Below are 20628 nucleotides of genomic sequence, written 5' to 3'. Positions count from 1 at the left end.
GTTTGTTTGTTTGTTTGTTTTTTTTTAAGCTGTTTTCACTGTTGAAATCTTCAACCGATTGCTTTGTCCCTCGTACGCCGAAGTCAGGCCGGCAGCTAAGCACGCAAACATGCTGCTAAAGCTGAACGTGTAGCCCGACCACACGGTCACAAAGAGAGGTCTGTGAGAACAGGGGAGGGGGCAGACTTCCGTGGTGAAGGAGGTTTTTAGTTACAGGAAGTGACTGTGAATCCTCTCCCATTTACTCGCAGCGAGCTCCTGCCAAGAGCCGACAGTTAATCCTGTCTCATCCACTGCCTTTCTGTGACTGCCGCTGGTCGAACTAAGGGCTTGTGGGGAAACCAGGGATGAATAAAGACGGCATCATTGCCAAAGACGGCACCTCTTGCTGTCGAGCTGGTAGCAGCGTGGCATTGTGCCGCTGTTTTAATCGGGGACAGTCAAGCGGTGACATGTACTTTGTTAGTGACGAGAAATCTTGGGGATTTAGCTACTTCCCAAGGACAAAAAGGTATGCAAAATACCATATAGCCCTGGCTACTGGGGAGCTTGTCCTGTTAAGGCGCTGTTCGAGTGCATAGACGGGCCCTACGGTCCGGTTTCAGATCTGCACCGTGCCAGTGCTGACTGTAGCAATCCGCCTTGCTGGGCAATGTACAGTTCATGCAAACATTGCCCAGGGAAGCCAAGGTTTCATTCGGCTGGGACGACAGCATGTCGTTTCGCACTGGAGACCCCCTGCCGTTTGGCTGCGTTGCATGTATTAATGTAACTTTGCTAGTTCCAAAAGTGAGCTAGCTTCACAGAGGCATGACACTTTTACCTTGTTGGCTGGCTAGCTATTTGGCCATCTGTCCGAGCTAGGTGTCTGTTTAGCAACTGTATTGGTAGCATATAGCAAGCTAGCAAGCTTACAGGCTTGCTAAAGTACCAAGCTACCTATTGGTTTATTCTCGGGGCCAGAAATATTATTGACTGCCCAAGTGAATCACACAACCTGAATCCAATTGAACACGCATTTCACTCGCTGAAGACAAGACTAAAATAAATCCAAAGAAAATGCTGTGTGCCACCATTAAGTGGGTCTACTGCTGTAAAATAGCCTCTAGGCACCCAAAACCATAAATAATACAAAAAGGTAATAACATTTTTTTTTTAAACTCAAGTAATCGTAAGAGCAAATCAGCTTGTCACCCAGTAGAGAAAGTTGTGAATGTCTTACCACTAATGAGAAGCAGTCTCTGAGATCACCTGTTTCAAAAATAATGCTGGAGGTTGCAGGAATGAGTGCTGATGGTGGAAATGATTGAGCATTTTATATTAAGAGAAATAAGCAGGAAAAGATAGTAATGTGGAAGTACTGTTAAAATGTGGCTCTCCTCTGTATGTACTGCCTATAGTTTTCCACTTTCATGTGCATCGCATAATTGTATGTGCAAGGGTAATTTTCTTAATTGATTCTAAACATTTTTCTCCAATCATATGTTATAAAGATTATTTCAAAAATGGTTTAAAATGTGTCTGCTCAGTACTGTGGATTGTTTTGTCATTTCTACGGATATACTGTACAGACGCACACTGGGCCTTTCCGTTTCCAGTGTTAACGTAGAGGCTTGTATTGTTTCCTCTCAAGCTGAAGTGTGTTTAATGTTTCCATTGTTCTGCCATGATTCCCTCGCCGCGGTTGCCATGGTTTTTGTCGGGGTTCAGCTCATCAGTGCTATCGGGGCCCTTGCTGCTTTCCACTACCAACGCTGCGCGTGCACAGAATTAAGTCGTCCCGTTTAATCTACTGACTTTTCCCACCGTCCGCTGTCCACATGCAGCTCGATTTTTTTTTTTTAATTGAAGTGACTCAGGTTAAGTAGCTCTCTCAGGGGAATAACTGTAGGGCTCCACCCAGGAGCTGATCTCTTTGGTCTACCTCTTAGTACTGCACCCAGCCAATGCCACCAGAATACACCTGCAGTCCATTTACATTTGCAGTTACTGATGAGTCAGACTTTGTGCCGCTCACTGAAGGGGTCAAAGGTCAAGCTGCAAGCTGTTTACGGTCATTAAGATGTAATTTCATCATTTAGTAATGATTGTGGGACAGACGCAGATGTTGAGCGTAGTACTCCGTTACCAGAAGTGGCTTATGGGTGTTTATGTGCCGTGTTTTTATCTTTTGGTTGTGGGTTCTTGCGTTCCACCATGAAGCCTACATCTGCCTACACTTCTGCTTGTATTTACAGACTTGTTGATTAAAGCTCTCGCTTAATGGAAAAATTGATTGCGAGTGTTTATCTTCTAACTCCAGATCAAACTGCAACTCTTCCCGAGATAATTATAATTAAAATGATACAGAACCACGTCTTTCATTCAATTTAGTTCAAGAAATGCATTCTGGATATTGCAGATTGCATTACTGTTCACATTAAGAGTAATTTAGTTGGAGGAAGGACGCTCATCATCGACACTGTTTACTGATGGGAAATAAAAGCCTAAATACGGATCTCATCAGATTAGGCTGAGCTTTGAAGTCTCAGTCTTATTTCCATGCAGTGGCCAGCGTTGCATTATGGGTACACTATATGCCCTAGACAGCCTATACAAATGACTACCAACCCATTCCATTCATATCATACAACCTGCATTTGCGCTCAGCATAGCTGGAATATCCCAGATGAACAGAAACCAGCATCAGGCTTCAAACTGACTGTTGTTGACACTCCGCTAGGGTGTAGGGCGGCCTGTAGCGTAGTGGTTAAGGTACGTGACGGGGACACGCAAGGTACATGATTGGGACATGCAAGGCCGGTGGTTTGACCCCCGGTGTAGCCACAATAAGATCCGCACAGCCGTTGGACCCTTGAGCAAGGCCCTTAGCCCTGCATTGCTCCAGGGGAGGATTGTCTCCTGCTTAATCTAATCAACTGTATGTCACTCTGGATAAGAGCGTCAGCCAAATGGCATTGATGTAATATAATGTCATGTAATGTAATGGGTTTCTGTAACCTCCCCCCTCAGGTGGTCCGGCATTGCCAGAACCCCAAGCTGGCGCTGAAGAACAGCCCTCCCTACATCCTGGACCTGCTGCCCGACACCTACCAGCACCTGCGCACCGTCCTGTCCCGATACGAGGGCAAGATGGAGACGCTGGGCGAGAACGAGTACTTCCGCGTCTTCATGGAGAACCTGACCAAGAAGACCAAGCAGACCATCAGCCTCTTCAAGGAGGGCAGGGAGCGCATGTACGAGGAGAACACCCAACCCAGGTAAAGGCCAGGGAGGAGGCACTCTCTATATGTTTTATTTTTTATTAAACTTATTGGTGTAGCCTATCCACTTAGAGGTTTGACGTGTTGTGTGTTCAGAGACTGTTGTAATGCGCGGTGGTGTTGTCCTGTGTTATTCGCGTTACTGTCACCTTCCTGTCCGCTTTGACCAGTCTGGCAGATTAAATATTTGCATTAGCAAGTTGGTATACAGGTCTACCTAATGCGTTGCTCACTGAATGTATATATGGGAAATGAGTATTCTATTTATGCAGTATAATTGAAATACAAGTGAATATATATAAAAATGTACAGTCATACAATGTAATGTATGTTCTTACATTTTATTTTGTGCATGTATTGCAAAATGTTTGTAATTACAGACTGTCTAAGCTGCATGCTTAAGAATCGCACATTAATATGGTAATAAGCCAAATTATCATATTTTTGAATGCCTGATATACGTTTTGGCATATTAGAAAATATTGGCTGATCTGATTACCTAATCTAATACTATATTAGATAATTGATACCAAGGTAGAGACTTGTGCTTTATCACAACAAGCTGCTACCCCTTTAACTTGCACATTTGTGCATTGCAGGTTGCAGTGCATTTGTTCTCGATGTATTGCCTCGGTTTGCAGCTTGCATCGATGTCAGGCATGATTTATCTACTGAGTTTCAGTTTGCTCCTGTCTTGAGCCAGTTCTTTCTTGTCATGGCGGTTCTTCTCTATTACATCTCAGCAGGACGGCTTTGTTAGGTTTTCCCAAAAAATAAAAAAACACGAATGTTACGCTGCGATACACGCTTGCTCGCGCAGGGCTGCCGGTCTGATTGGCATTGCTTCCCACAGCGCACATTACATTACATTATTAGCATTTGGCAGACGCTCTTATCCAGAGCGACGTACAGTTGATTAGACTAAGCAGGAGACAATCCTCCCCTGGAGCAATGCAGGGTTAAGGCCCTTATCTTAGGCCCGGATCTTATTGTGGCTGCACCGGGATTAGAACCACCAACCTTGAGTGTCCCAGTCCTTTACCTTAACCACTACGCTACGCTACTACGGTACAGGCCGCCCTACGCCATGCTGTTATTCAAACGGGTGCATGCTGAAGCTCCGTGGGGTAAAACGTCACGCTCAAGGTAGCGTGGTACGCTAACATTCCCGCCCCCCCCCCCACCGCCTCCTCGTGCGTTTCGAGCTTCGAGCCTACAACCTCCCGGTGAGGAGAGTTCAGAAACCAGACGAAGCTGTTGCAGGAAGTGCTCCGATGTGGTGATTTATGTAATCCCACGCCCCCCACCCCCTCAGCTGGGCCCTGGATACAGGGCTTCCTTTGTCCAGCTGCTGGACCTGGTCTTGGGTGTTGGCACCCGCGTTAACGATTAATGACGAGACGCCCCCCCCCCACCTCCTCCCTCCCTCCCTCCTGTGTGAAACGGAGTCAAATCGTTACACGCTGGCCTGCTTTGCATTGCCTTCCTGTGCCCTGTGTCGATGCAAATCAGCCCGTTACCCCCCCCTCCTCCCCCCTACATCTACTCCCACTGCCACGGCTGTGTTTTACAGGCTCAAAGAAAGGCCCGAGCAAAAACAAAATGCATTGGTGAACATCTGTGCTGCATCACCTTTGTCTGTGCTCCGCAGCCCCCTGCCCCTAAGAACAGGAACACCCTCCGTGAAATGAAGCTTTGCTATCTGAGGACACATCTTCTGTGTGTGTGTGTGTGTGTGTCTGTCTGTCTGTGTGTCTGTCTGTGTCTCTGTCTGTGTCTCTGTCTGTGTCTCTGTGCGTGTCTCTGTGTGTCTGTGTGTGTGTCTCTGTGCGTGTCTCTGCGTGTCTCTGCGTGTCTCTGTGCGTGTCTCTGTGCGTGTCTCTGTGCGTGTCTCTGTGCGTGTCTCTGTGTGTCTGTGTGTGTGTCTCTGTGCGTGTCTCTGCGTGTCTCTGCGTGTCTCTGTGCGTGTGTCTGTGCGTGTGTCTGTGCGTGTGTCTGTGCGTGTGTCTGTGCGTGTGTCTGTGTGTCTGTGTGTCTGTCTGTGTGTGTGTGTGTGTGTGCGTGTGCGTGTGCGTGTGCGTGTGCGTGTGTGCGTGTGCGTGTGCGTGTGCGTGTGCGTGTGCGTGTGCGTGTGCGTGTGCGTGTGCGTGTGCGTGTGCGTGTGCGTGTGCGCGTGTGTCTGTCTGTGTCTGTGTGTGTGTGTGTGTGTGTGTGTGTGTGTGTGTCTGTGTGTGTGTGTGTGTCTGTGTGTGTGTGTCTGTGTGTGTGTCTGTGTGTGTGTGTCTGTGTGTGTGTGTGTCTGTGTGTGTGTGTGTGCGCATGCGTGCGTGTGTGTGTGTGGGTGACGCGCCTCACAGTTCTGTTAGTGTGAGTTTTCTCAGAATGCGTGCCGCTCTTCCGTTCCGCTGTGCCAAGCGTCAGCGTCTGCAGATTCTCGCTGAATTATCATCGAATTTGCCATCCACTACTTTCCTTAGTCTTAGTGAGCCATCTACATATCTATCCATAAAATGCATAACTAGGTTAAAATACAGAACCAAACTTCATGGAGTAAAAAAATAAAATAAAGTGCACATATCCAATAATAAAGTTTTTGGTCATTTCATGTTTCACTCATATATTGTGATATGATATACCTCATTTTGTTCATCGTACTTTCTATTAAATGCAAAAATATGTTGTCTCGTGTTCATGTTATTTAAAATATTTAAGGAAGTATGCTCCATGTCTTCCTTGTAGCCTGGATTTTGCCTTAGAGTTGCATACATTGCTTATTCACTGTTCTCATTTAGCCGTTGCAGCCAATTACGCACGCGCCCTCTTTTCATACACAAAATGGCTGCCGGCTTCCCTTGGCCTCTCCTCCTAATGTGGTGCAGTTGAGGCCATTTAGAAGGTCTGAATACGCACTGCTCTGCTGCCGTGTCTGTGGTCAGACAGGCAAACTGAAATAAACTGTGGGATGAAGAGATGAGATGAGATGAGAGAACGTACGCTAATCAGCGCACCCTCACTGCTTCTTTTTTGCATTGCACATGCCCGTATTCAGGTTCATTTGCATCGCTTGCATATAGCCTATTTTATACTCGTGAAACGACCCATAAATACCCGTGAATGTTTCCTGAAGCCGTGCCCACGACGAGATCTGAACATGCAAGATTTGCATTGCAAGTCAGGTTTGACTGCTGTGCCACACTGCCTCTATGGACAGCTAGCACACACACGACTCGGTGCTGCGCCCACGCTAGGCCCCCAGGCCCCCCAACGCAGATTAGTCACTACCCTCACTCTGTCACCTGAGCCTTTGTCATATTTGTGGTTTAATAAAATGAAAGCATAGTATTACTAATCGTAACCTGTTGCTAAATTTAGCTCTTAACCCCAGCCCTCTCACGTCTCTTCCGGAGTAGACATGCAAGTTAGGCACTGCAGACGTTAGCCACGTTAGCTAACTCTAGAAACTGAAAATGTTGATTAATGTGCACTGTCCCGAGTGAGAAAAAAAACTAAAAAAGACGTGGCACTTCTGGCCACCGATGTCACGGCAGTGCAGAACCGGTTAAAGGACGGCTATTCTTTGGAGAGAAAAAAATTAACGATCAGCAGTTTGTCGTGCACTTACCTTTAAAATATCTGATTGAAGCTAGGAATTCATGGGTTTTGGAGAAGGGGGTGTTTATATGTTATGAAACGAACCCAGGAAGAAAAAACACAAAATCGGTGGACCCTTGCGACAAGTGTACTCTCAGAAATCTGCGTTTGGTTTCGTTTCTATCCAAGTGGCAATGTATATGTTGCTCAGTCCACCCTGGAGATGGTCTTAATGGGCCCAGAATTGACCATATTTACTATAATGCTGAACGTCAGGCATGAGGAGCTGAAGTTTGCCTTCTTTACTAGTTTGTTACAGTCTGTAGGTTACAGGTTGGGTGCTTTTCAGCCAGATCAGGCCGAGGTTTACATGTGTGAACTGGGTTTGGAGGTGGTGGCAGGCAAGGTGATCTCAGATATGTTTTTATGTTGAGTGATATTAGTGGCGTCGCATTACTGGATTAGAAACCGATTCGATTGTTCTCTTTGAGGAGAGTGGCGGTTGGGTTTCCTCTAATTGTCAGCATGAATGAGCTCCATTCCCAGTGTTTGTTAAAGTAGAAAGGAAAGCATTTTAAGACCAAACTGAATAGTCTGGACACGTTTTTGCGATTTGTATTATGTTTTTAAGTGAGTATTGAGGTCTAACATTTTTGCACTAGTTCCACACATTTGTTTAATGTTTCTCAGTACCTAGTTTATTCATATGCTACATTTCTACATGTTCTCTTCCAAAGGAAGAAACCTTTGGAAGAGTACCTTAACCTCTTAAGGTTAAGGTACATGACTGGGACACGCAAGGTCGGTGGTTCTAATTCTGGTGTAGCCACAATAATATCTGCACAGCCGTTGGGCCCTTGAACAAGGCCCTTAACCCTGCATTGCTCCAGGGGAGGATTGTCCCCTGCTTAGTCTAATCAATTGGTATGTGGCTCTGGATAAGAGCGTCTGCCAAATGCCAATAATGTAATGTAATGTCAAATATGAACTTATGTGGTAAAACTGACATTGGTGTTTTAAGTCAAGGTTTTAAGAACGGTGCTTGTGGTTTAAAAAAATAAATTCATAAAATAAAACTGCAAAAGTGGCATCATTGGCATTCAGTCAGTTTTTCATTACATTACATTACATTAATTACATTAACAATTACATTAATCCAGAGCGACGTACCAGTTGATTAGACTAAGCAGGAGACAATCCTCCCCTGGAGCAATCCAGGGTTAAGGCTGTGTGGGTCTTATTGTGGCTACACCGGGATTAGAACCACCGACCTTGCGTGTACCAGTCATTTACCTTAACCACTACGCAACAGGCCGCCCCTACATCCTTCCTGTTCTCTTCTGAATCCTGCTGACACCTAATGGTGACCAGTTGCAGACACGGCAATAAGGCTCCCTCTCTGTCCCCGTTAATGTGCAAATAATCTGTAACTTTTACACAGGAAACTCAATGAATTTGTTTTCAGGGAGCAAACTTTGTTATTCAAAATGTACCTTTGTTGAATGAGTCTCTCACGTGTGTGTGCATGTGTGTGAAGGTGCCTTTTCATGGCGAGGTATTGGGCTTGTGTTCTGTGCTGGGGACAAGTTTAGCTTGTCACTAGCCTTTGCATTAAAACAAGCATCTTTCAGAACTTATTTCCTTCCTGTAGTCTACATAAATCTGCCCCCCCCAAACAGAAACTTGTAACTGCTCATCTTCGCGTATCCGAGGATGTAGAAACGTCTTTTGTTTTGGAATCGGCCCGTCCCAACCCTTCTCCGCGTGGCCCCCTACTCCGCGTGGCCCCCTTCTCCGCGTGGCCCCCTTCTCTGCGTGGCGAAACCTGCGCACTGCCGGCAGGGTCATTTTCGCCGGCTCTTGGCGCGTGCTAGCCAACTCGTCTTCCGGCTGTTTGGGAACCTAGAGCAAGAAGGCAAATAAGCAAGCGGCACGCAGCATTTTATTGAGGTCGTTAACGTAACATTCAAATGGTTCTGTCCTGGCCAGTATGGGAAAGGAGGTGTCCCGCACCCCTTCAGGGACCACGGTGGGGCGGGGAAGGGGGTGGCAGAACTATTCCCCGGAAACGCACAGGTGTAACGGAGTTACATTATACCTGCTTTATTGTATTATTATTATAATTTTTTTCGTATTTTTTTTTTTTTTTTATCTACCTTTTCTCGAGCGGCTTATTGCTTTGAGCGTACAATAAGATTAGCTGTTGCCAATACCGATAGAAAACAAGTGATTGTTAAAAAAATGCAGAGAAGCACGTTGACGTCAGGCTGTCAGTTCAGGCCCCTTCATTCCACACCCTAGAGGTGTGTAGGAGGGGCTTCGGTATCAGTTTACCGCCGGGAGCTGTGTCTTTGTTGCCCCCCCCCCCCCCCACCCACCCCCCGCGCGCCCCCCAACAGATGGGTTGATAACCAACTGAACGCTCTGCCTGCCTCGCACCACAGATAACCGACCCCGCCCGGATGTGGCAGGTACATGCGTACGTATTTGCTCCTGGTACGCTCGTACTGGTCCACATATGCGCCGGCACACGCTCGTATTCACACACACACACACACACACACATTATCACAAAGACAGGCAAACATACACAGTCACACACCTGTTTCCTGTGAACTCAGGGAGGCCTCAGTGCAGTGGGAGTGTGGTGGAGAGGAGCAGGCTTATTTCGGGGGGAGGGGGGGGGGGGGGGGGGTGTTGTGGCGGCACACACAGCTTTGCTAGGAGGTTTGGCTAGAATGCTAAGCAGGGGGATTCGCTGTAGCGGAGGAGTCGTGGAGCCAGACGTTATGCAGATGTCCGTCAGGAGGAAGGGCCCTGCACCGAGCTGAGCCCCCCCACCTCGGGCCAGGGTCTTGCGCGGGGGCCGCAGTGGAGAAGGGGAGAGGGGAGAAGGGGAGAAGGGGGCGTTTTTGGCTGCAGAGAGGCATTATTCAGAAGAGCTCTGGGGAAAGCAGGGGTGAAGGATGGGGGGTGGGGGGCGTAAAAAGCATCCACTCCTAGGTCAGAAGCGGGCCTATTCAATGTGGGAAAGTCGGGGTCCTGCGGCCCTCCAGGGACAGCTGTGGGGCCCGCCTGCACTCGAGAGCGGGGGGGGGTCTCAGAGGCTAAACTATTCCCAAAAACACACCGGTATAATGGAGACATTACATTTTTTTTCTTTTTTCTTTTTTTAATCTACCTTGACATATTACTTTTAGCATTCAATAAGATTAGCTATCGGCAATATACAGTCCCCTCCAAAAGTATTGTAATGGCAAGGCCAACTCCTTTGTTTTTGCAATACACCGAATATATTTGTGGTTGAGATTAAAAAGATGAACACTAGACAAGAGTTATTTACATCTAGATGTGGTAAACTACTTAGAACATAGCACATTTGGTATCAGACCACACAATTTTTATGTGTGCAAACGTATTGGAACAGAGAGTTTTTAAGTAAATGATAGAACACTTTATATTTGGTTGCATATCCCTTGCTTGCAATAACTGCAACGACCCCTCGACCCACTGACATCACCAAACTGTTGCATTCTTCTTTTGTGATGCTTTTCCAAGCTTTTACTGCAGCCCCTTTCAGTTGTTTGTTTCTGGGGGTTTTTCCCATCAATCCCCTCTTCAGGAGGTGAAATGTATGCTCAAGGTCTGGTGATCGACTTGACCAGTCTAAAACCGTCCATGAGGTCCTTTGTTGTATTTTGGGTTATTGTCTTGCTGCATGATGAATTCGTTTGGATGCATTTCTCCATAAGTTGGCAGAAAGAATGTTTTTGTAGACTTCTGTATTCATCCTGCTGCTCCCATCATGAGTTACATCAATAAAGATTTGTGAGCCCACTCCAGAAGCAGCCATGCAAGCCCAAGCCATGACACTTCTTCCACCGTGCTTCACTGATGAGCTTGTATGTTTTGGATCCCTTCTTTTTCCACACTGGCCTTTCCATGACTTTGGTAGAGGTTAATCTCAGTCTCATCAGTCCATAAAACTTTGTTCCAGAACTTTTTTGGCTCATCTCTGTACTTCTTTTAATTGTTATCTTGCCTTTCAATTCTTACTACTGTTTGGTGGTTTACATCTTGTGGTATAGCCCTTATATTGCTGCTCTCTATGTCTTCTTCGAACAGTTGATTGAGATGCCTTCATCTCTGTCCTGTGGAGATGGTTTGTGATGTCACTGACTGGTGTTTTGGGGTTTTTCTTCATGGCCCTCACAATGTTTGTCATCAACTGCTGTTGTTTTTCTAGGTCGACCTGTTAGATGTCTGTTGCTCAGTACGCCAGCGGTTTCTTTCTTTTTCAGGATATTTCAAGTCGTTGTGCAAGCTATCCTCAATGCTTGTGCAATGGATTTTCCCCTTTTTTTATAAGCTTCAAAATGGCTTGCTTTTATCTCAAAGACAGGTCTCTCATCTTCATGTTGGTTCATCTTTTCTGATCTCTCATCTCATGTACGTCTTTTGACCTCAAACTCTATTGCCTTCAGTGTATAGCGGAAAATAATTTACCTTGATTTTCCAATACAGTCCAATTTCAGAGGGGACTGTACTGTAGATAGTGATTGTGAAGAAAAAAACTGTACTGTAACCTTCTTGTCATACACAAGTGACATACGGACAGGTAAATGTTCATAAGGTCCATTATAGAAGCGCTATGGCATTCCACACATAGTGCAACAGCAGTAATGTAGTGGCAGGAGTTCAGAAACTTCTGTAATAAATAATGAAAGTAATTGTGCTGGTAGATGGTACACAGGGGCTGAACCATGAAAAGGTCCTGAGGCCCTGTGCCTTTTCTTTAGGGCGGTTGGGACCCTGTGGCAGTTCGTAGAGTGATGAAGGATAAAGGTAACGGCTTAGCTGGAGCCCTCCCTTCCCCGCCTTCAGCGTTGTTGTGGCTGGTGCCAGGCGTCCTGTCTGCGGGTGCACAGAGAGCTAGCTTATCAGCCGTGTACAACAGGTGTGTTTAAGGAAATATAACGGCCTTCTTTTTTTTTTTTCTTTATCGCTAGTGAATCTGTGTGAAGTTCGAAAATACAATCTACGTGCATATCTTAATTTTTCAGTGACACGAGTGGCTGACTAATGGGAAGTGGCTGAAGTGAGATTATGCGCTTGCATTGTCACAGTTTCCATTTCCCTCTTTGCCCCCCCCCCCCCCACCGAGTGAGTGCTTTAGCTTCTCCTCATTCGTGCAGCTAAAACGTCTGTTCAGCTAAAAAAAGAAGTTTTCTTTCACCCCCCACCCCGTTCCCTCTGTTGGCTAAATATCCAACATTACCTGTTGATTCACTTTAGTTTTAGTGCACAGATGGACATATGGGACCTAGCAGCCTCAAAAACTTGCATTAGCGTGGATGTACAGTACACAGTCATGTGGAAAATTGACATTTCTCATTTCCTCATCGTGATCCTTTGTTTGAGGGTTATACTGCAGTTGAACTAAACTTTTGCTGTATTATATCATGTTCATGTATTAATAATATGTCAAGCTAGTCTTGTATTGTAACTGCCCACTTCAAAATTTTTTTCATCTGTTTTTTTTATTTTATTTTTTTATCTAGCTTTTTCTTCTCCAAATGGCTCGTTATAACCGTAGGATAGATGCAGTGTCCTCTCTTAGTTCATTTGAGCGCACCCACTCTCAAATTGTACTGCCAGCTGCGTTTCTTTCTGCTGAAGGCCCCAGTCCAAGATCTGCAGGCGCTCTTCTGCTGGAGGGGTTTCCCTGCAGACTACAGTGGAAGCGTCTGATTGGCCAGAGGAGTTGTCCATGCATGCATAATGAGATGGAAATCTTGTCTCCCTGGGTGACACTACAGCCAATGTGCTGCCCCGCTTGACCGCCTGCGAACAGTTGGTGCTGACATGGTCCAGATTCACCGTCTTCTGAACTGCTATTTTACAAAATACAATAATCAGTTGTTGAAGTAACACTTTTATTAATGTCACATAAATTCTTACCAGATATTAAGTCAGTGGTAGTGAAATGATTCGTGAACCGCTATGAAAACGATGCAGGACCCACTGCAACAGTCTGTAAGTTAGCAATGCTCTTGTCATCTCAGTTAACAAATGACTTAGAAAATATAATATACAGAGAAGGTTTTCACAAGGATTATCTGCATGAGGTAGTTGCATCCATTTTGCCAATTTGTCAGCTCAGCAGCCTATGTCTACTTCCTGAAAATTTCAAAAACACATTATTGCCCTATTTATTAAACAAAATTCTGTCATAGGAACCGTTGTTTGTTTGTCCTCTGCAGTTAAACCATGCTGCACTGTGGCTGTACCATATTTTGTTTAATTGGTGTGTCAAAACCAAGTTTTGTAAATTCAAAGCTTGCTCAATGACATCTGTTGTTTTTGTGAATTAGAAATCTGCTTGTAATTGGCTTCTCAACAATGAGATCTCCTGGCATTTGAAAGTGGAAGTCAGAGTTTAATATACAATTAAACAAAGTTGAATTAAAGAATTATGGACTTAAAAATGTATCACCCATTATTGAAAGCCAACTGCCTAGTCCTTGGAATAGCTTTGCCAGCTGAGACAAACCAACCTAGCTTGTTTCAAGATGGCTGTGCCCTAGTACTTGTAGCTGCAAAAGTAGTTGCTAGTAAACAAACTGGTTCATTTTTCTAGCAAATACGCGTCAATTTCACATTTAAATGCAGGGCCATGTCTCATCTAAGGTAAAAGGTGCAATAGTCCTATTCATGCTTCCCATAAAAGGAGAACTTTCTACAATGTGACGGACAACTGATTGTAAAAAATGAAACTTAAAATCAAATACTAAAAAAGGAAACCATTTTGCCATTTTACCGTCATAAAATAGCAAACCGTTTATATACATTTTAGCGTGTACACATGCTGCGTTGTGTGGTTATGTGAATAACCACACAACAATAAGCTATGTGAATGACTTGTTCACCCTTTCAAATTGTTTACTGCGTACAATTTGGTCAAACTCAGCTGTGTATCTCCGTTTGGGCGAAGGAGCACGCTGTTCTACTGCATGTGGGGTTTTTACACTTCATGGGTAGTTGGTAGAAAATGGTGAAAGCTTTCTGGAAACGTGCTTGATATGAAGCAGCCTGGCTGGTAGTGCAATAAGAAGTAGCAGTCCCAGCCTATTTAAAAAGAAAAAAATTATTGGGAACTTTTCTAATGAAAGTGCCACCCCATTTGTGGTTTGTAGAATCTAGTTTCCTGGATCAGACGGTCTATTTTGGGCAAGCGTGATATCTATGAAAAGGCCAAACTCATAGGGCGGGCCATTTTAAGGTTATTATTTTTTTTTCTTCCCCTTCTCTGTTTGGTTGTGTGGAATGAAATGCTTGGTGTAAATAACACTGCATTATTATTACATTAGTGCCATTTGGCTGACGCTCTTATCCAGAGCGACGTACAGTTGATTAGACGAAGGAGAAGACAATCCTCCCCTGGAGCAATGCAGGGTTATGGGCCTTGTTCAACGGCCCAACCACCATGCGGATCTTATTGTGGCGACACCGGGGATAGTACCACCGACCTTGCGTGTCCCAGTCATTTACATTAACCACTATGCTACAGGCTGCCATGTAGCGGTGCTTGCCCAAAATAGACCCTGTAGCGTAGTGGTTAAGGTAGACTGTCTGCCCACCCATATCACGCTTGCTCAAAATAGACCGTCCTATGAGTTTTCCATCCATTTGCGGTATATGTGTCTGCACGTGTCAGTGTGTGTCTCTGTGTGTGTGTGTGTGTGTGTGTGTCTGTGTGCACACGTCCGTGCGTGCGTGCGTGCGTCTATGTGTCTATGCGTGTGTGTTTGTGTGTGTGTGTGATGTGTCTGTGTGTCTGTGTGTGTGTGTGTGTGTGTGTGTGTGTGTGTGCACGTTTGTGAGTGAGTGTGTGTGTGTGTGTGTGTGTGTGCGCCTGTATGTGTCTATGCGTGTGTGTTTGTGCATGAGCACGCACCCCCTCATTGGCCGTTTCCTGAGAGGAGTGGGTGTGATAACGGGGTGGTTCTGCCGCTCAGCCGTTGATTGTTAAATATTTGAGAAGTGATATCTTCATATGCGCAGTCGCACGTACCGAGTGCTGTTCTCAGCTCGCTTGTTCGCGTGGAGCTGCATTCCTCCGCGAAAGCCAAAGCTTTCGGTGGAGTTGTCGGACGATCGTTATTTTCATTTCGACGTGATGCATACGTTTTTCTCTGCAATTTGGGGAAAGCTGCTTTGTGAACATTTAAATGTATTTGCCAAGTGTATTCATGCAGTGCGCTGTACTGCACCGAAGACACAAAGCCTAGAAGCGGTGCTTCAGAGACCTGGCCTATGAGAACATTCACTGAAAAAACAGAAATTCCTCGTGTGCCACTGTGATCTGATAAGCTGGCGCAGTTATGACACATCAAAAAGACAGTGTGCTCTTCCAACTAAGATCATCCCCTCTCTTTCTCTTTCTTTTGCATGCTATCTCTTTTTTTATTCACTGTAATTTATCTGCGTGTGTATTCTGGACGTGTATTTTTTTGAGAACATAAGCAGGCATGGAGGTATTGTTCATTGTGGGCGCAAAGGTTAACTAGTAGGGTCAGAGCCGACCCACGGCACGGTGAGTTTGTAAGTGAAGGATTATTCACAGGGCTATCGTCACAGACAGACACCGGACATATATAGGCTAGACCAACTGTGCATGCTGTTGCTCTTGGTCAATTAGGGTTGTTTAAAATGGGTTTATGTTCTACCATAATTGTGTGGTTAAACTTGTTTTAACGCAGTGTGGCTTTTGGCATTTGCTGTCAGTAAATTTTACACAGATGCCTTCCGGTTTTGGCTACACACTCAACAAATTGGACCCAACTGATTTCACCAGTGAGTCTGCGATTTAAATCAATAAAAAATGGAACCTCATTCGAGGTTAGTAGTATAGTATATGCTGCACAGGAAATGAAAGTATAAGTTTGGGACATACATAACGATATAATGTGGCTTTTTAAAGAGGGTCAATCATCCTTCAATGGATGTAAATTTAATGAAGAACAATTGGTGTCTAAGTAAGAAGAATTAGCAGCTCATTACAGTCGAGAATTGTGCTGATCTGGTTGAAGCAGAAACAAGCATACACAGTGAGTTCAGGACCAGGGTTGAGAAACACCGGGCTAGATCTTGCATTGGGGGATGGTTTTCTCCCCTTCTGACCCTTGTATTTGTGTGGGAAGTTAGGGTTTCATTTAGATATGAGGAAGGGTTGGGGGTTAGGCTATCCTGGGCCCTCTGTGTTCTGTGGTGCAGAGCTTATGGATTCATTTTTTTTTGTTGTTGTTGTTGTTGTTGTTGTTGGAACAGTCCAAATTGTGTGTCTGGTTTTCATGAATACATCAAGATCACTGGGGTGTTCGTAACAGACCCAGGTGTGGTGCGTCGAAGGATAATTTTTCGAGTGCCTTAGTTCAGAATAATCTGAGCGTAGATTAAGCAATTTATACAGGGAACAGTCACTTCTGACTAGAATTTTGCACACTGCAGTGTCCGATAAATATGCTGTGATAAATGTAATTTTCTTCCACCAATATTCTTCTCCTTTTTGTAGTGACCTGATAAATATGTGGTAATGGTAAAGACTAAATGGGGGGAAAAAATGATGATTAAATGCGATGTGTGGCAGTCTCTTGTCTCTCTAGTTTCCTCTGTAGCGCTCTCACTACGAGCCCTCTCCCTATCTCTCCCTCTCTGTCCCTGCCTGCGACAGAGACGCTTTTATCAGTGAAAACAGGAAATGAGACGGGAGCAGCCAGCTGCAGGTCAAAGGTCAGAGCAAGAGAGAGGAAGAGGAGCTGACAAGAGCGCTGTGTCCAAGGGAGCGGGGCCTGTAGCCATAGCAACTGTAGGGCGAAGTCGACGGGTGCTGGGATTTTAGCGAGGGGGTGGATGTAATGTCATTGTCTTAGTGTTTGAGCCAATGGCTAACACCCAAGAAGTACCCAAACAGATGCCTGCACACACACACACACACACGCACACTCATACTCTCACACACACAGACATTGAAATTGTACGTGCTGTTGTGTTGTTGATAGACAGTTGTAGATGGGAGTGGTAGCTGTAGATGATTTGAATAAATGTATAGATGATGCAGTTGGTATGTGGTCGGTTTGTGGGCGGAGCAGTGACCAGCACATTGACTCATGCAGGTACCAGGGGAGTTCCACAGAACTACTATAACTGAGTCAGGGCACTTAACAAAATTAGCGGAATTAGGTGTCCATCTTCACGAAAAGAGTGCCTTCCCTAGCCGAATGAGCACCCTTCTTTGGTTATTGAATGCCTTTCATGGATTCTCAATGTCAGCCAATATGGCCGAGAGCATTTGTGTTCATTTACCGATGTGGCCGACAGGGGAGCATCAGTTATTTTGGTGTTTTTTTGGGGGTTTTTTTTTTTGGTGCCTTCTGTCCACTCCGTCTCCGTGTAGCAGCGGGGCCTGTAGCTGCACCCTTCCCACCCCCACAGCAGACTCAGGAACGCCGCCAGCATTCTTTCTCACGCCCATCTCCTCTCTCTCGCCCTGCTCTCTGTTCCTGCCCTGCACAATCCGACGGAGCTGGGGGGCTACGGTCTCCTCAGCCAAACCTCTGACGCTCCGCACACGTATGTACGTGTGCCAAACCCTCTGCGTGCCTTTATCCCGCGTGCTCGGCACGACCACGCAGGAATCGGGTCTACGCGGAAAAATGACAACTTTTCAACCACTTGCGAAGTTTGCAAGGTGGATGTGGTTGTTTCACTGCGCAGCTTCGAGTGGCCTTAGAGACACCAGATGTGTGTGGGAAATGGAAACATGATTAAAAATGTGTCAGAAAAAAAAGTCTGCTTTTCTTCCTTCATTTTGCGTTATTTGGCCGATAAGAGTTTGTATTTTTTTTTTTTTAGCTCTGTTAATGCCGTAGTAAAAGCAGTCGATGTTCATGTGTTCAGTGTCATTCGTGTGACACTGCAGTCACAGAAGCAAGAATGCAGAACTGTGTCGGTAAACACCGATTGACGTGCACGCGGCTCGTCGTGGGATTGTCTTATGATATGAGACTACAAGTCCCGCTCATCTGCCCTTACCCTTCAGGAAATTAATTGTACAAAGCGTCCATTTTGTGTGACAGTGTGAAACAAAGGAAAGGATTGCCGAGGAAGACACCCTGATGAGGACACACAGCGTCTGCCTGTGTATTTTAGCTTGCAGTATGATGCACTTTTAGCATTTTAGCATGCAGTATGATGCACTTTTAGCATTTTAGCATGCAGTATAATGCACTTTTAGCATTTTAGCATGCAGTATAATGCACTTTTAGCATTTTAGCATGCAGTATAATGCACTTTTAGCATTTTAGCATGCAGTATAATGCACTTTTAGCATTTTAGCATGCTGCACTACAATGTCATTAGCAGACCTGGGTCAGATGCGCAATTGTTTCGGATTCAAATACTTTTCTGTGCTCAATTGATTTTGCCTGGTGCAATTGAGCCAACCAAGATGACCAGAAGGTGGGGTTTGCCATTTTCATTTTCATACCGTAGGTTTCCAATACACGAGACAAGCTCTGTAAAGCATAGAAAGGTATTTGAATCCAGAACAATTACATATTTGACCCTGGTCCATTGTCCAGTAGCTAATTACTAATGGATACGAGTCCTCTATGCCTACTGTTGGCGTTAAAGCTTTGATGTATATATATCGGCGGCCTGTAACGTCGTGGTTAAGGTACACCACAAGGTCGGTGGTTTGATCCCTGGTGTAGCTGCAGTAAGATCCGCACAGCTGTTGGGGTTAAGGCCCTTAACCCTGCATTGCTCCAGGGGAGGATTGTCTCCTGCGTCATCTAATCGACTGTACATCGCTCTGGATAAGAGCGTCTGCCAAATGCCATTAATGTAATGTAATGTAATGAGATGTAATATAATGTAATGAGATCCTTCCTGGCACACGTCTGCTGTGTCATGACTATAATGGGAAGTGTAAGTGCAAGTGCTGGGGTGGCAGTGTGGTGCAACCGGAATGTTGCAAGATGGATTCCTGGCTGAAGGTGCAGTTAATCCCTTCAGCAAGGCGCATACATTACATTACATTACATTACTGGCATTTGGCAGACGCTCTTATCCAGAGTGACGTACAGTTGATTAGACTAAGCAGGAGACGATCCTCCCCTGGAGCAATGCAGGGTTAAGGGCCTTGCTCAAGGGCCCAACGGCTGTGCGGATCTTATTGTGGTTATACTGGGATTAGAACCACTCACCTTGCATGTCCCAGTCATGTACCTTAACCATTACGCTTCAGGCCGCCCAGAACTGTGAACCAATGCTCCTCGGTCGATATGACGCTGTGGGCATTTGGAGGATGAATGTGTGTAATGTGAGCTGTGTGTGTGTGTGTCACCCTATTGTTTTTTCGATGGTGAGCAAAGTGAAATATAACCCTCGTTATGACCGCTCTGTTAGGTAGAGGTGTAAACTGTTCAGTTGTTGTTCAGAGCAAACATCAGAATGGGGAAGAAATGGGATCTAAGTGACTTCGACCATGCACGTCTAAAAACCGCCGATCTCCTGGGATGTTCACATACAACGGTCTCTAGAGTGTATAGAGAAAAACAAAAAAAAACATCCAGCGAGTGGCAGTTCTGTGTGCAAAATGCCTTGTTGGTGAGAGAGGTCAGGTGAATGGTCAGCCTGGTTCGTGGTGACGGGAGGGCAACCGTAACTCAAATGACTGTGCATTCAGCAGTGGTATGCAGAAAGAGCATCTCTGAACACAAAACACTTTGAACCTTGAAGTGGATGTGCCACGGCGGTCACAAATATCTTTTCTCTTCATCTTCCCCTTTTCTCCCCCCCCCCCCCCCTCTTCCTCTTCCTCTTCTCTCAGACGCAACCTGACCAAGCTGTCGCTCATATTTAGTCACATGCTGGCCGAGCTGAAAGCCATCTTCCCCAACGGCCTGTTTCAGGGCGACAACTTCAGGATCACCAAGGCTGACGCCGCCGAGTTCTGGAGGAAGTCTTTCACAGACAAGTGAGTGGAGCTTGGCTCACCAGCCAGACCCCGGAACCCGGTCGTCACTGACCTTACAAGAGCAAGTGCCTGGGTCAGCAAAGCCGGGAGACACCTGATTAGAATCTGCATAATGGGGATATATATCTATATATATATTCTATTCTAGCACCCCTTACCCACCGTAGAGTGTTAACAAACCCTGTAGAGTGTGATTATACATTTCTCAGTTTGGAGTGTTAACAAGCCTTGCTCGTAGGCACATCCATTTCTCATTGTAGATTTGGAACTAGGCTGACTCAAGGAGCTCGGGGAACGCCCTCCCCTGCTATTTGTAGCCAACGGTTCTGTAACCACCGCTATTTTTCTCCACAGGACCATTGTACCATGGAAAACGTTCCGGCAAGCTCTGCACGAATTTCACCCTATCAGCTCTGGCCTAGAGGCCATGGCTCTCAAGTCCACCATAGACCTCACCTGCAACGACTACATCTCCGTGTTCGAGTTTGACATCTTCACCAGGCTCTTCCAGGTACAGGGAACTCATTACATTACATTATTGGCATTTGGTAGACGCTCTTACAGTTGATTAGACTAAGCAGGAGACAATCCTCCCCTGGAGCAATGCAGGGTTAAGGGCCTTGCTCAAGGGCCCAACGGCTGTGTGGATCTTATTGTGGCTACACTGGGATTCAAACCCCCGACCTTGCCTGTCCCAGTCATTTACCTTAACCACTACGCTACAGGAACCAT

The 20628-nt window shown here is 45.6% G+C and overlaps 1 protein-coding gene across 1 annotated transcript in view; it reads left to right on the top strand.

Moving 5' to 3' along the window:
- Positions 1-20628, top strand: part of LOC133132691 (E3 ubiquitin-protein ligase CBL-like) — a 44422-nt gene that overhangs the window by 5316 nt on the left and 18478 nt on the right. The window contains 3 exon segments of the mRNA XM_061248326.1: positions 3013-3260; positions 19750-19896; positions 20251-20407. Of these exon segments, the coding sequence (XP_061104310.1) occupies positions 3013-3260; positions 19750-19896; positions 20251-20407 (552 nt within the window).

This window comes from Conger conger, chromosome 7, assembly GCF_963514075.1.
Source record: "Conger conger chromosome 7, fConCon1.1, whole genome shotgun sequence".
NCBI classification, from domain to species: Eukaryota; Metazoa; Chordata; class Actinopteri; order Anguilliformes; family Congridae; genus Conger; species Conger conger.
The sequence above is the reverse complement of the archived record's forward strand: the minus strand, read 5'-3'. Positions and strand labels throughout refer to the sequence as shown.